This window comes from Ornithorhynchus anatinus, chromosome 13 (genome assembly GCF_004115215.2).
Source record: "Ornithorhynchus anatinus isolate Pmale09 chromosome 13, mOrnAna1.pri.v4, whole genome shotgun sequence".
Lineage (NCBI taxonomy): Eukaryota > Metazoa > Chordata > Mammalia > Monotremata > Ornithorhynchidae > Ornithorhynchus > Ornithorhynchus anatinus.
Window position 1 is genome coordinate 5,745,973 of NC_041740.1, and position 13,017 is coordinate 5,758,989.

General features: G+C 44.7%; 1 protein-coding gene across 3 annotated transcripts in view; it reads left to right on the plus strand.

Annotated features, from left to right (window-relative positions):
- The first annotated feature begins 1,874 nt into the window (after positions 1–1,874).
- Positions 1,875–13,017, plus strand: part of RBM33 (RNA binding motif protein 33) — a 111,202-nt gene continuing 100,059 nt past the window's right edge. For all 3 annotated transcript variants that reach the window (XM_029077753.2, XM_029077754.2, XM_029077755.2), the window contains exon 1: positions 1,875–1,965. In XM_029077753.2, the coding sequence (XP_028933586.1) occupies positions 1,923–1,965 (43 nt within the window). In that variant the 5' untranslated portion in view covers positions 1,875–1,922. The remainder of the gene's footprint in view (positions 1,966–13,017) is intronic.

The following is a 13,017-nucleotide window of genomic DNA, read 5'->3' on the forward strand; positions in this document are numbered from 1 at the left end:
GCTCTGCACAGAGTAAGCACTCACTAAATGCCAGTGATTGGCTGATCCACGCAAACCCTACTGCATGCCATGGAAGTGTTGCAGGCCCTGTTGCTCACCCGGAGTCCGAACGTACAAATATTCTAATGTTCTAATATTCGGTTGGATTTAGGGAAGAGAATGGGATCATAAGGAGTTCTTCTGGTTTTCGTTGTAGTAACAGAGCTTCCTAAGTGGGGGTGAGGAGGGATGCCAACTCCTCAACTTCCCTACTGAGGCTCCATCTTCCTGAGAGCTCACCTCCTCCAGGAGGCCTTCCCAGACTGAGCTTCCTCTTTTCTCTCTGCCCCCTCTTCCCTTCCCCTCAGCTAAACCCCCTTTCCCTCTGCTCCTCCCCCTCTCCCTTCCCCTCAATTTGTTTATATTTTTATTACCCTATTTATTTTGTTAATGAGGTGTCCCTCCCCTCGATTCTATTTATCGTGATTAAGCTGTCTTGTTTCTGTCCGTCTGTCTCCCCCGATTAAGACTATAAACCGTCAATGGGCAGGGATGGTCTCTATCTGTTGCCGAACTGTTCATTCCAAGTGCTTAGTCCAGTGATTCTATTTATTTGCTATTGTTTTAATGAGATGTTCATCCCCTTGATCCTATTTATTGCTATTGTTCTTGTCTGTCCGTCTCCCCCGATAAGACTGTAAACCCGTCAAAGGGCAGGGACTGTCTCTATCTGTTACCGATTTGTCCATTCCAAGCGCTTAGTCCAGTGCTCTGCACATAGTAAGCGCTCAATAAATACTATTGAATGAAATGAATACTATTGAATGCTCTGCACATAGTAAGCGCTCAATAAATACTATTGAATGAAATAAATACTATTGAATGCTCTGCACATAGTAAGCGCTCAAATACTATTGAATGAAATAAATATTATTGAATGCTCTGCACATAGTAAGCGCTCAATAAATACTATTGAATGAAATGAATACTATTGAATGCTCTGCACATAGTAAGCGCTCAAATACTATTGAATGAAATAAATACTATTGAATGCTCTGCACATAGTAAGCGCTCAAATACTATTGAATGAAATAAATATTATTGAATGCTCTGCACATAGTAAGCGCTCAATAAATACTATTGAATGAAATAAATACTATAGAATGCTCTGCACATAGTAAGCGCTCAATAAATACTATTGAATGAAATGAATACTATTGAATGCTCTGCACATAGTAAGCGCTCAATAAATACTATTGAGTGCTCGGCACAGAGTAGGCGCTCAATAAATACTATTGAATGAATGAATCTTCCTTTACTTCCCTAGTGACCCAGTAGCCGAAAAGCACGTCGGATCCTGCCGCAAAGACGTCGTAACGACAGGCCCTGAGGGGAAAGGGGCTGCTTTACGTCTTCGGTAACCAACTCGTTCTGTGGGGAAGCGATGAGAAAAAACCGCCCGACTCCCCTTTCTTCCTTTTTTTTTCTTCTGCTTCCGTCCCCTACCTGAAAGGGACAATGAAAGGAGAAGCGGACGGCGACATTTGCCGCCTACCCCCGCCCTCCCGCCCCTCCCCTCGAGGGATTGAGTTCTCGCGCAAGCGCAGTAGCTAGCTCGCCGGGCCGCGCGCGCGCTGCGGTCGAGGGCACGCGCCAGCGGGAGCCAACCCGCGGCCCTCCACCGTCCCGACGTGCACCGCGGCGCCGGCCCGCTCCCGCGGCGGCCATGTTGGGCTAGATTGTTGTTTTCTTCCTGAGGAGGAGGCGGAGGAGAAGGGGCCGCTGTGGACAGCGAAAGGCCCCCGACCTCTCGCCCGGCTCGGGCTGCCAATTTCCCCCTCCCCCCCCGCCCGCCCCCCGTTCTCTCCCGAGGAGGCCCCATCTCCCGCCTGGTGATTGGGAGGGTGGGGGGGTGAGGCCGAGGACCGGGCCCGGGAGGCACCATGGCGGCCGCCCTGGGCGCGGGCGGAGGAGCCGGAGCCGGAGGTAGGCGCGGGCGCACCCAGCGAAATGGCAGCGGCGGCGGCGGCGGCAAGTGGGGAGGGAAGGCAAGGCCGACGCTGGTGAAGGGCGGGCGGATAATCCGGGCCCGGAACCCCGCTGCTCCTCTCCCCCTCCTCCCCTTTTACCTCCTCCTCCCCCCGCCATTGTCACCGAAGAGGAGAATTTCCTCCAGGTGCCGACACCGCCCTCCGCCATCCTCCCTCCCTCTCGGCCACCTGAGGTTTTATAACGATTATAAAACCCTCCCCGACGATTAAAAAAATCCAGACTGTTGGGAGGGAGAGCTGGTCGTCCGCTTCGACGGGGGGGGGGACAAGATTTAACTTGCGGATGTGGGCAGAGTGTCATTCCCGAGGGAAGGGACCGACGGCCCCGCAGGCCTCGAGGGTCATTTTATGGCGGGGAAGGGGCCGACTAGAGCAGCGTGCATTCAGTAGTATTTATTGAGCGCTTCCTATGTGCAGAGCACTGTGCTGAGCGCTTGGAATGGACAGTTTGGCAACAGGGACCATCCCTGCCCAATGACGGGCTCACACTCTAAGCGAAGCAACGTGGCTCAGTGGCAAGAGCCCGGGCTGGGGAGTCAGAGGTCGTGAGTTCGAATCCCCGCTTGGCAGCTGTGTGACTGTGGGCAAGTCGCTTCTCTGTGCCTCAGTTATCTCGTCTGTAAAATGGGGATTACCTGTGAGCCTCCCGTGGGACAACCTGATGACCCCGTATCTTCCCCAGCGCTTAGAACAGTGCTCTGCACGTACTAAGCGCTTAACAAATACCAACAGGCGTGGCTTAGGGGTAAGAGCTCGGGCTTGGGAGTCAGAGGTCATGGGTTCGGATCCCGGCTCGGCCGCTTGGAAGCTGTGTGACTGTGGGCAAGTCACTTAACTTCCCTGGGCCTCAGTTACCTTGTCTGGAAAATGGGGATTAACTCTGAGCCTCACGTGGGACAACCTGATGATCCCGTATCTTCCCCAGCGCTTAGAACAGTGCTCTGCACATACTAAGCGCTTAACAAATACCAACAAGCGTGGTTTAACGGAAAGAGCCCGGGCTTGAGAGTCAGAGGTCGTAGGTTCGGATCCCGTCTCGGCCGCTTGGAAGCTGTGTGACTGTGGGCAAGTCACTTCCCTTCTCTGGGCCTCACTTATCTCGTCTAGAAAATGGGGATTGACTGTGAGCCTCACATGGGACAACCTGATGACCCTGTATCTTCCCCAGCGCTTAGAACAGTGCTCTGCATATAGTAAGCGCTTAACAAATGCCAACATTATTATTATTCTAATCCCCGGCTCTGCCGCTTGTCAGCTGTGACCTTGGGCGAGTCGCTTGACCTCTCTGGCCCTCAGTGGCCTTGTCTGTAAAATGGGGATGAAGATTGTGAGCCCCACGTGGGACAACCTGACGACCTTGTATCTGCCCCAGGGCTTAGTACAGTGCTTGGCACATAGTAAGCACTTAACAAATGCTGTCATTATTATTGTTATGCCATCATTATTATTATTAACCCCCCTCCTCGAACTGCTGCACGATGAAGTGTCGTTTTCATTAAGGGCAGGAAGCCCAGCTCATCTGCGATTTAGTTCGAAATCCATTTTTAAAAACCTGCTCGTTCTCAAGTTGGAAGGTCTGGTCCGAGCAAGTCCCCCGCGAAAGTCAGAAAATCCCAACCAGCCTAAGTGTCCCTTCCTCGTCGGGCCCTTTTTCCTCTGATGGAAATTGATTTTCGTTTATATTTGGAAATTAAAGCCCCTTGAAGAAAATGAGAAAGGGGTGGGTGGAAAGGGAAACAGCCCGGCCTAATAATAATAATAATGTTGGTATTTAAGTGCTTACTATGTGGCAAGCACTGTTCTAAGTGCTGGGGTAGATACAGCGTAATCAGGTTGTCCCACATAATAATGTTGGTATTTGTTAAGCACTTACTATGTGCAGAGCACTGTTCTAAGCGCTGGGGTAGACTCAAGGCGATCAGGTTGTCCCACGTGAGGCTCACAGTCTTGATCTCCATTTTACAGATGAGGTAACTGAGGCACCGAGAAATGAAGTGACTTGCCCACAGTCACACAGCAGGCAAGTGGCAGAGCTGGGATTAGAACCCATGACCTCTGACTCCCAAGCCTGGGCTCTTTCCCCCGAGCTAAGCTGCTTCTCTAGTGGCAAGAGCAGGGGTTTGGGAGGCAGAGGATGTGGGTTCATTCATTGATGTATTGAGTGCTTACTGTGTGCAGAGCACTGTACTAAGTGCTTGGAATGTTCAATTCAGCCACAAATATCGTGACTCCGCCACCTGCCTGCTGTGTGACATTGGGCAAGTCACTCAAATGCTCTGTGCCTCAGTTATCTCTTCTGTACAATGGGGATTAAGACTCTGAGCCGCAGGAGGGACAGGGACTGTGTCCAACCTGATTACTTTTTATCTGTCCCAGTGTGTACAACAGTGCTTGGCACGTAGTAAATGCTCAACAAATACCGTAATTTCTATTTTAGTAGGTATTTTACCCTTTTAGCTTTGAGTAGGTTTGTTGTCTTAGACAGCACACCGGAAGTACTTAAAAAGTGACATTCCCTGCCTATATATTTATTATTGTATTGTATTCAATCTTATTAAGGGCTTACTGTATGCAGAGCACTGTACTAAGCGCTTGGGAAAGTACACAGCAACAATAAGCAATGTAATTTCCCAAAAGCTTAGTACAGTGCTCTGCACACAGTAAACCCTCAGTATTCATGATTGATTGAATGAATGAAGGAATTTGAAGGCAATATCAGTCTTTACACCATTTCTATTGAAGGTTGTTTTAATTACCTCTTCCACAACTTTGTAAAGGAGGTGTTTTTTTTGTAGTTGTGATCTCTTTCAATAACTTCTACACGTCAAGTAGAAGGTGAGGGGAACATTAGAATGTGTCAAAATCTTTCAGGAGGGGTTTGATTTTTTTTTTAAATGGTATTTGTTAGACACTAATGTGCCGGGCACTGTACTAAATGATAAGGGTAGATATGAGGTTGGAAACAATCCATGCTCCACATTGGATTTACAATCTTAATCCTCATTTTACAGGTGAAGTAACTGAGGGACAAAGAAGTTTGACTTGCCCAAGGTCACATAGACAAGTGGCTGAGTTGGGATTAGAACCCCGGTCTTCTGGACTCCCCGACCCTTGCTCTTTCCACTAGGTTATGCTGCTTTCCACTGTGATTGTTGAAAGATATTTTATTAAGTTTTTAGGAAAGATGACTGATAATGAGACTTCCACGAGTTAATACATGCTCCAAAGGTCCTGGAAGAAATTCTTGGCCAACTTCACAAACAAGGTTTATTGCAAAATTGAAAAGTAAACCTAGAAAAGAGAGCACAAATGTCATTAGGCCTTGAGTTTTGTGGTAACATTTTTCTTGTTAAATGTTCCTTTTTGCTGAATGTGTGGTTGTGTGAGGACTTGAGCTGAAAAATATGTACTGAAAAGCTGAACCTGTAATAGCTATATAGAATGTCACACTTGGCCTACACACAGTTCTTCAGTTTTTACAAGGACCCTTTTCCATTTATTGTTTGGAAAGCCTTTGTGTGCTTTGGGTATTCAAATAAGTTTTATTCTGTTACTTATATTTTGCTCTAGCTTTCAGCAGTTGAATATTGAGATTATTTTTGTAGCATTTGGTTTTCTTGTAGGTTGTTGTGGAAATATCAGAGTATAGGAGTTTTTTCCTGCAAATACTGTTCTATCTAAGGAAAAGTCATCTGGGAAAGTCATACTAGTACTAATAATTACTCATTTACAAACTTGGTAGTGAACTTTGTCTTTCATTAAATCCTCTGGGTACTCTTTTGGTCTTTGTAACTTTTTTTGAGTTAAGTTTTTTGGGAGAGAAAGTGCAGGAGGAAACACCGATTCCAAAATGTTGCATTTGTGGCCAACCTCAGAAACATCACCTTTTACTTTTTATGGAAAAATGGTGTGTTTTTTTTTTCTCCAGCTAGCTGTACTGTACACTTTGTATATCTATTGTAATTTATTCTTGGCATTTTCTGTTTATTCATTAGGAACACCTATTTTGGGGCTTCCCCTAAATTCCTAACATTAAATTATAGAGTTAAAAAGACAAATGAAATGCACTTTCATATAACAAGTGTACAGAGAGCCTTTTATTAGCACGATTATGCCATTATTGACCCAGTTTCAGCCTTCTAGTAGCGCTTAGGTTTTTTTTTGTTTTTCAAGGAACAGCAAACTACCCTACATTCTTGAGCTGGCACAAATCATTTTTCTCCTCTGGCAAACTTAAGAAAATGAATGGTCTCTTCTTGGATTTGGAAAAGACCCACAAAACCACTTTTGTAGATATAAATGGAAATCCACTGCTATTTTGGCAAATCAAAATTAAGTATTTTTATATATGGGTAATAATCTTGCTAGGAGCATATTATTCTCAAGTTCAGTTCAATGAAATTTAAAGAATATTGTGCTCAGTGTAAAATTATCCATAGCCCAGAGTAGCTACTTTGGGGCCATGATCCTGTTATTAAAATGCCAAGGTGAATTACCTCAAGTGGAAGTAATTGTTTCACAGAAGTAGGTTTTTTTCTCCTGTAGAAGTTGTGAAAACTTGTTGAAGTGGCATTACAGAGAATTAAATGGGTGGTCTAAACTGTAGCTAGTATGGCTACCTTTTTCAGAAGAAAAGAATAGTATCTAGTAAAGTAATGCCTGGAGAATGATCATACTAATAGCTATTAAATCCCTATAACCTGGGATGAGGCCAAATTGACATGTTAAAATAAAATCTATCTTGCATGTATTGTTAAAAATAGAATCTTATTGCCCTCTAGGTGTCAAATATACTGTCGCTCCTATCATGTCTCCAACTCATTGTGCACGCCCTGCGTTCCTTGGGCACCTTAAAATACTCCCCCTTCATGCCCTATTGTACTTCCTGTAGGAATAGCAAAGGACCCAGGTTCCTGAAGAATTTCACTTCCAGAGTAATATGTTGGAGGGAGGAGCAAGGTTAGCGATAAAGTGATTAGATTTTTTTGGTGCTCAATTGGGCTCGTGGAGGGGGTGGAGAAGCAGTAGCATAGCATTTGACAAAACCTTTAGCCTGGCTAATGTATTTCAAAATTAGATTATAGAATTGTGGGTCACAGGTTATGGTGGATTAATCAGGAAAAGCTTTCTGAATGAAGAGGGTCTTGAGCTCCTGTTTCATGGAAGAAGGTGGGATGAGCTGTACTGGTAGAAAGCTTTAGAGACAAGTTCAGAGACTGCATAAGTTTTATAAGGTGATGGGGAAATCCTAATTACAGGGCTATGAATGAATTTCTAATACGGTTGTTAGGGATATGTTATATAACCTTAGCTCTGAGTTCAGAAGGCTGGCTTTGTGTCTGGGAAGAAAGATCAGGAGGAAGTCAGGATTTCCAGTCGTGAAGGGACAAGGATATCATGAGCCCCAGTAAAGCAGCCTAAGAACTACATGTGGCTCCTGCTGAAATGTGAAAGCAAGGTGAACAGAGAAAACACCTTAAAGGCAGAGTACAGCAAAGCCTGAGACTCAGCAGCAACCCAACTGAAAACTGGGATGCAGCTGCTGAAGATAGACCAGTAGGGCACACTGCAATCAGGAAAGGATTGTTAGACAAGGAGTTAGCGTGGTCTAGTGGAAAGGTCACGGGCCTGGGAGTCAGAGGATCTGGGCTCTTATCCTGCTTCCACCGCCTGTCTGCTGTGTGACCTTGGGCAAGTCACTTCACTTCTGTGCCTCAGTCTCCTCATTTATCCTGCTTATTCCCTCCTACTGTGAGCCCCGGTACTTAATATAGTGCTTGGCACTTAGTGCTTAACCACTACCATAATCAGCAGCACTAGGTCTGCAAACGAGCATAACTCTGCTGTGATGATTTTTTTTTAGGGACTGGGAACAAGGATGGCTGAGTGTTGGAAGGTTTTCTACAGTTGGAAGGGCCTCATCTTCAGTAGTAGATGGAGGGTCGAGGAAAATTTAAATCTGGTGTTTTCGCCTCTGGATTCTCTCTGTCTGGGGAGTGAAACTGGAGATTCTTCAGAGGGAGTGTGCTAGTATTTTCAGAACCATATAACGTTTTCAACTACGCATAACAGTTCACTTAATCGTACCATATTGCATATTTTCAATCTGTGTTTTGGGTAAGAGAAGCAGCGTGGCTCAGTGGAAAGAGCATGGGCTTTGGAGTCAGGGCTCATGAGTTAGAATCCCAGCTCTGCCACTTGTCGGCTTTGTGACTGTGGGCAAGTCACTTAACTTCTCTGTGCCTCAGTTCCCTCATCTGTAAAATGGGGATCAAGACTGTGAGCCCCACGTGGGACAACCTGATTCCCCTATGTCTACCCCAGCGCTTAGAACAGTGCTCGGCACATAGTAAGCGCTTAACAAATACCAACATTATTAAAATGAGATTAGGGGCTCAGAAATTGTTTTTCTGACAAGGCAAGCCTGTTTATGTGTGGCATGATGCATCATTGAAGAAGCTGGGTGCCTTTGTGTGGTGTCAGGTCAGGTGGGTGATACAGAGCAAGTTTTTTGTAAAAGCAAAGTTGTGCAACAATGCAGCCCTCACATGATGTAGAATTGGGTATTCTTAGTTTTATGGTTATCTGCAGAGACTTTTTCTTTCCCACCACATGTCACTCCACCTGTCTTCTCTGTGACCTTGGGGAAGTCACTTCATTTCTCTGTGCCTCCGTTGGGTTACTCAAACATCCATGTAACTGCTGAATGGCAGGACTGCCCCTTTAATCATCATTATTCATTCAGTCATAGTTATTGAGCACTTTCTATGTACAGAATACTGTACTGAGTGCTCAGAAAGTACAGTACAGCAAATAGAGATATTCCCTGCCCACAACATGCTCGTGGTGTAGAGGGGGGAGACAGACGTCAATACAGGTAAACAAACAGTATAAATAAATAGAATTACAGGTATATGCATATATGCATAAGTGCTGTGGGGCTGGGGGCTGGAGAGAGCAAATGGAGTCAGTCAGGGTGACGTGGAAGGCTTAGTCTGGGAGGGCCTCAAGATAATCAAGTTGGGCACAGTCTCTCATTGGACTTACAGTCTAAGTAGAAGGGGGAATAAGAAATGAATTCCCATTTTGCCGGTGAAGAAATGGAGGCATGGATAGTTGTGTCTTGTCCAAGATCATAGAGCAGGTAAAATATAGAGCTGGGATTAGAAACCTCTGACTCCCAGGCTCATGTTCTTTCCACTAGTCCAAACTGCATCTGTGATCAAGTGTCCTGAACAGCCAACTTGGGTAGGTCTTCTTTGAATGTAAGGTTTAGGGTATCTCTCTGTCAAGACATGCCCTTGAGTTGCTTTTCAGCAGTGGTGCTGATGTGCAGTGTGCTATCCACATTATTTTCCCCCATCCCCTTTTAGCCAGTAGTACATATTGTCAAATGGCTGCCAGTCTGATGTGGCGAGTCAGGATGTTCACATGCCCTGCGCTGTGTGCCGGGGAGGGGACAGGAGAAGGGGCAGAGGTTTAGAGTTGACTGCCATGCATCTCCAACACCCCTTCCCCCACCCCGCTCACTGTACGATGTTAGCTTAGGCACTTTGATTTTTATTTTATATTTTCACTACCCTACCTGCCCAGAATATATTATCGATTCTAGTAATTGCAATTTCTAAGTTTTTTTTTTAATGCCCTGTCATCCACCCAACTTCAGACTACATACAATAAATCTTACAGGAAACCGTACTGGGTAATAAAGTTAAAAGTTGTAAAGCATTGTGCTCTGAATTTTTAATTTGTATTGCTGAGATGTTACAGCTACATTTGGCTGTATTTTGCCAGACTTGAGGCAAGGCACTGGAAACATCTAGCTAGGGATTTAAAGGGCTGTCAGGGTGAGATTTAGGAGCTCACATATTGTTTCTTTGAGTATCCCATCCAAGTTTTTTCATTTGCTTAATATGTCTTCGTTCTCTTAAGGCAAAAATCCTTGAAACAGGCCAAACGTGAGTGTCTAGGAAGGCATCTTCCTAGAGAAGCAGCGTGGCTCCGTGGAAAGAGCCTGGGCTTGGGAGTCAGAGGTCATGGGTTCGAATCCCGGCTCTGCCGCTTGTCAGCTGTGTGACTTTGGGCAAGTCACTTCACTTCTCTGGGCCTCAGTTACCTCATCTGTAAAATGGGGATTAAGACTGTGAGCCTCATGTGGGACAACCTGATTACCCTGTATACCCCAGCGGTTAGAACAGTGCTCTGCACATAGTAAGTGCTTAACAAATACCAACATTATCTAAAACATCTTGAAAGTTTTTCTGTGTTCTTTTCTAAGCTATCTTCTTTCAAGGCACAATAACCCCCCAAATTAAGAATACTCATTTAATTTCTGGTGGATTGCAATTCTGCAGTTCTAATTCGGAACCATCTTTCATTTGTTCATCTCTTGTCTACCTGCAGACACAACTTTGGTGATGATCATTAGGATAGTTTTATTATGGATGGGTCTGGAAGCCTATTTATCAAATTCTCTGAAAGGAATGAAATGTGGTTATCTCCTTTTACCCAGGTTCAGTAAGACTGTGCAACCCTTGAATACCAAATGGAAAAAAGAATGCCTTCATGGCATTGTAGAACTGGAAGCCTGATTCATTGACCTTCAGGCATTGTAATTATTCCTGTGCAGAAAATGCATGAACTTGGTTGAATTGCTGTAACAGATGAGTGTCAGTTTGGAATTTTCTTTAAGCCTAGAGTTCATTAGTGTGAAGCAGGTATTTTTGTTCATTTTTAAAGTTTAAAGAAATAAAATTCCAGTATGTGAGCCATTCAGCAGTAACTTAAAATAAAACACACATGAGACAGAGGGGCTAGACAACTGGGATGCAAGACAGAGTTCTGGTTTCTAGATTTATTTTTTCTTAACTTGTTCCATATCTTATATCATTATCTTGCTCTGGATAAGCTGGAGGCCAACATTTTTCAAGGTCTCAGAATTAGTCATAATAACTACCAATCATATCACCATTTCAGAATTTCATAATGGTCAGGGTTAAATCAAGTATGGGCCACTGTGATTCCTGAGCTACAAATTGGAGAAGCCTGACCTAAATTAAGTCCTCTTAGGTTTCCTTTTCATTATCTCATTACATAATACCTATTTTTCTATATGGGTTGTTGTCCGCATAAGTGGATTTAAGTGCAAAAGGACTAAGAATTGAACAGTATTTGAGATTTTGTGATCCAGACCAAGCTCAGGAACATAAGTGAACAGGTAGTGGAATATCAAGGGTGAAGACAGTCAAGGCTACATGGACTGAAACCAAATCAAGACTTCTGCTTACCCATGTTGAGTATATGTGCACCTACAGTTCTAAAATAAGGGGAATACTGAAGAATACTACATTCCTCAACGTATCGAATACGGAGGAAATGTAGGATTCTCAGAGGCCACAATGATTATTTGCAAGAAGGAAGGTGAGAGAGTTGATTGTCGGAAATGTCGGGGGATCTCACTACTCTCCATTATGAGCAAGATTCTAGCCAATGCCCTCCTGGACCGACTAAAGAATATTGCAAAACCTTTTGCTACCAGAAGAGACAGGAGGCTAGGAGGTCAGCAAGGAGGCTGTAGGAATAATCCAGCTGGAATAGGATGAGTGATTGAATTAATGTGGTAGCAGTTTGGATGAAGAGGAAAGGGCAGATTTTAGTGATGTTGTGATGGTGGGACCAATAGAATTTTCTGATGAATATGTGAATTGAATGAGAGAGGATTCGAGGATAACGCCGAGGTTACAGGCTTGTGAGACAGGAAAGATGGTGGTGCTTCTACAGTGACGGGAAAGTCAGGAGGAGGATGGGGTTTGGGTGGGAAGATGAGTTCAGTTTTGGACATGTGAAGCTTGAGGTGATGGGAGGACAGCCATATAGAGATGTCTTAAAGACAAGAGGAAATGTGAGATTGCAGAGAGGGAGAGAGATCAGGGCTGAAGATGTAGATTTGGGTGTCATCCGCATAGAGGTGGTAGTTGAAGCCATGAGAATGAATGAAATCTCCAAAGGGAGTGGGTGTAGATGGAGAATAGAAGGGGACCCAGAATTGAACCTTGAGGGACCCCCATAGTTAGGGAGTGGGAGGTAGAGGAGGAGCTGATGGAGATAGAGAATGAAGGGCCAGAGAGACAAGAGGAGGACAATGTCAGTGAAGCCAGTGGTGGATAATGTTTCCAGGAGAAGGGTATGGGCACAGCGTCGAAGGCAGCAGAGAGGTCGAGGAGGATTAGGATGGAGTAGAGACAGTTGGATTTGGCAAAAAGATCACTGGTGACCTTTGAGAGAACGGTTTCTGTGGAGTGAAGGGGATGGAAGCCAGATTGGAGGGGGTCAAGGAGAGAATTGGAGGAGAGGAATTTGAGGCAGTGGCAGTAGACAACTCGCCCAAGGAGTTTGGAGAGGAATAGTAGGAGGGAAAGGGGTGATAACTGGAGGGAGCTCTGGGGTCAAAGGAGGGATTTTTAGGATAGGGCAGTCATGCACATGTTTGAAAGCAGTGGGGGAAAAAAGCCATTGGAGAGTGCTAGAGAAAGCCCAGGGTTTTGGGTTTGTGGGTTTGTGCAGCTCAAGTGAAGTTTTTGGCCAGGAATATCTGGTTAGGTTCTTCACAAAGAGCAGATTAACCAGGTAATTGCCCTGTCCACCCTTTTACTTAGCTGTGCAGTCAGAGCTAGTGAAATGAGGTTCATTAGGCTTCATGCATTTAATCAGAGCAGTATGGAAGAAAGGAAACACAAGTGCTACGTGTGTATTGTGAATAAGTAGGTCTTGGGTTTTCCTGTCTTTCACTTTGGAATGCTTTGCTGATTATACATTCATTTAAAAATCTTCCTGACAGTAGACCAGACCATTTCTCTGTACAGTGGGAAATCTGTTCCATTAAAGAAGTTTTTCTATATGCCTTTAATTGGACATTAACCAGCCATAAATAAAATTATTTCTTATGCCCAACCCTCCTCCTGGCAGTTTGAGATGCAAATTATTCCAA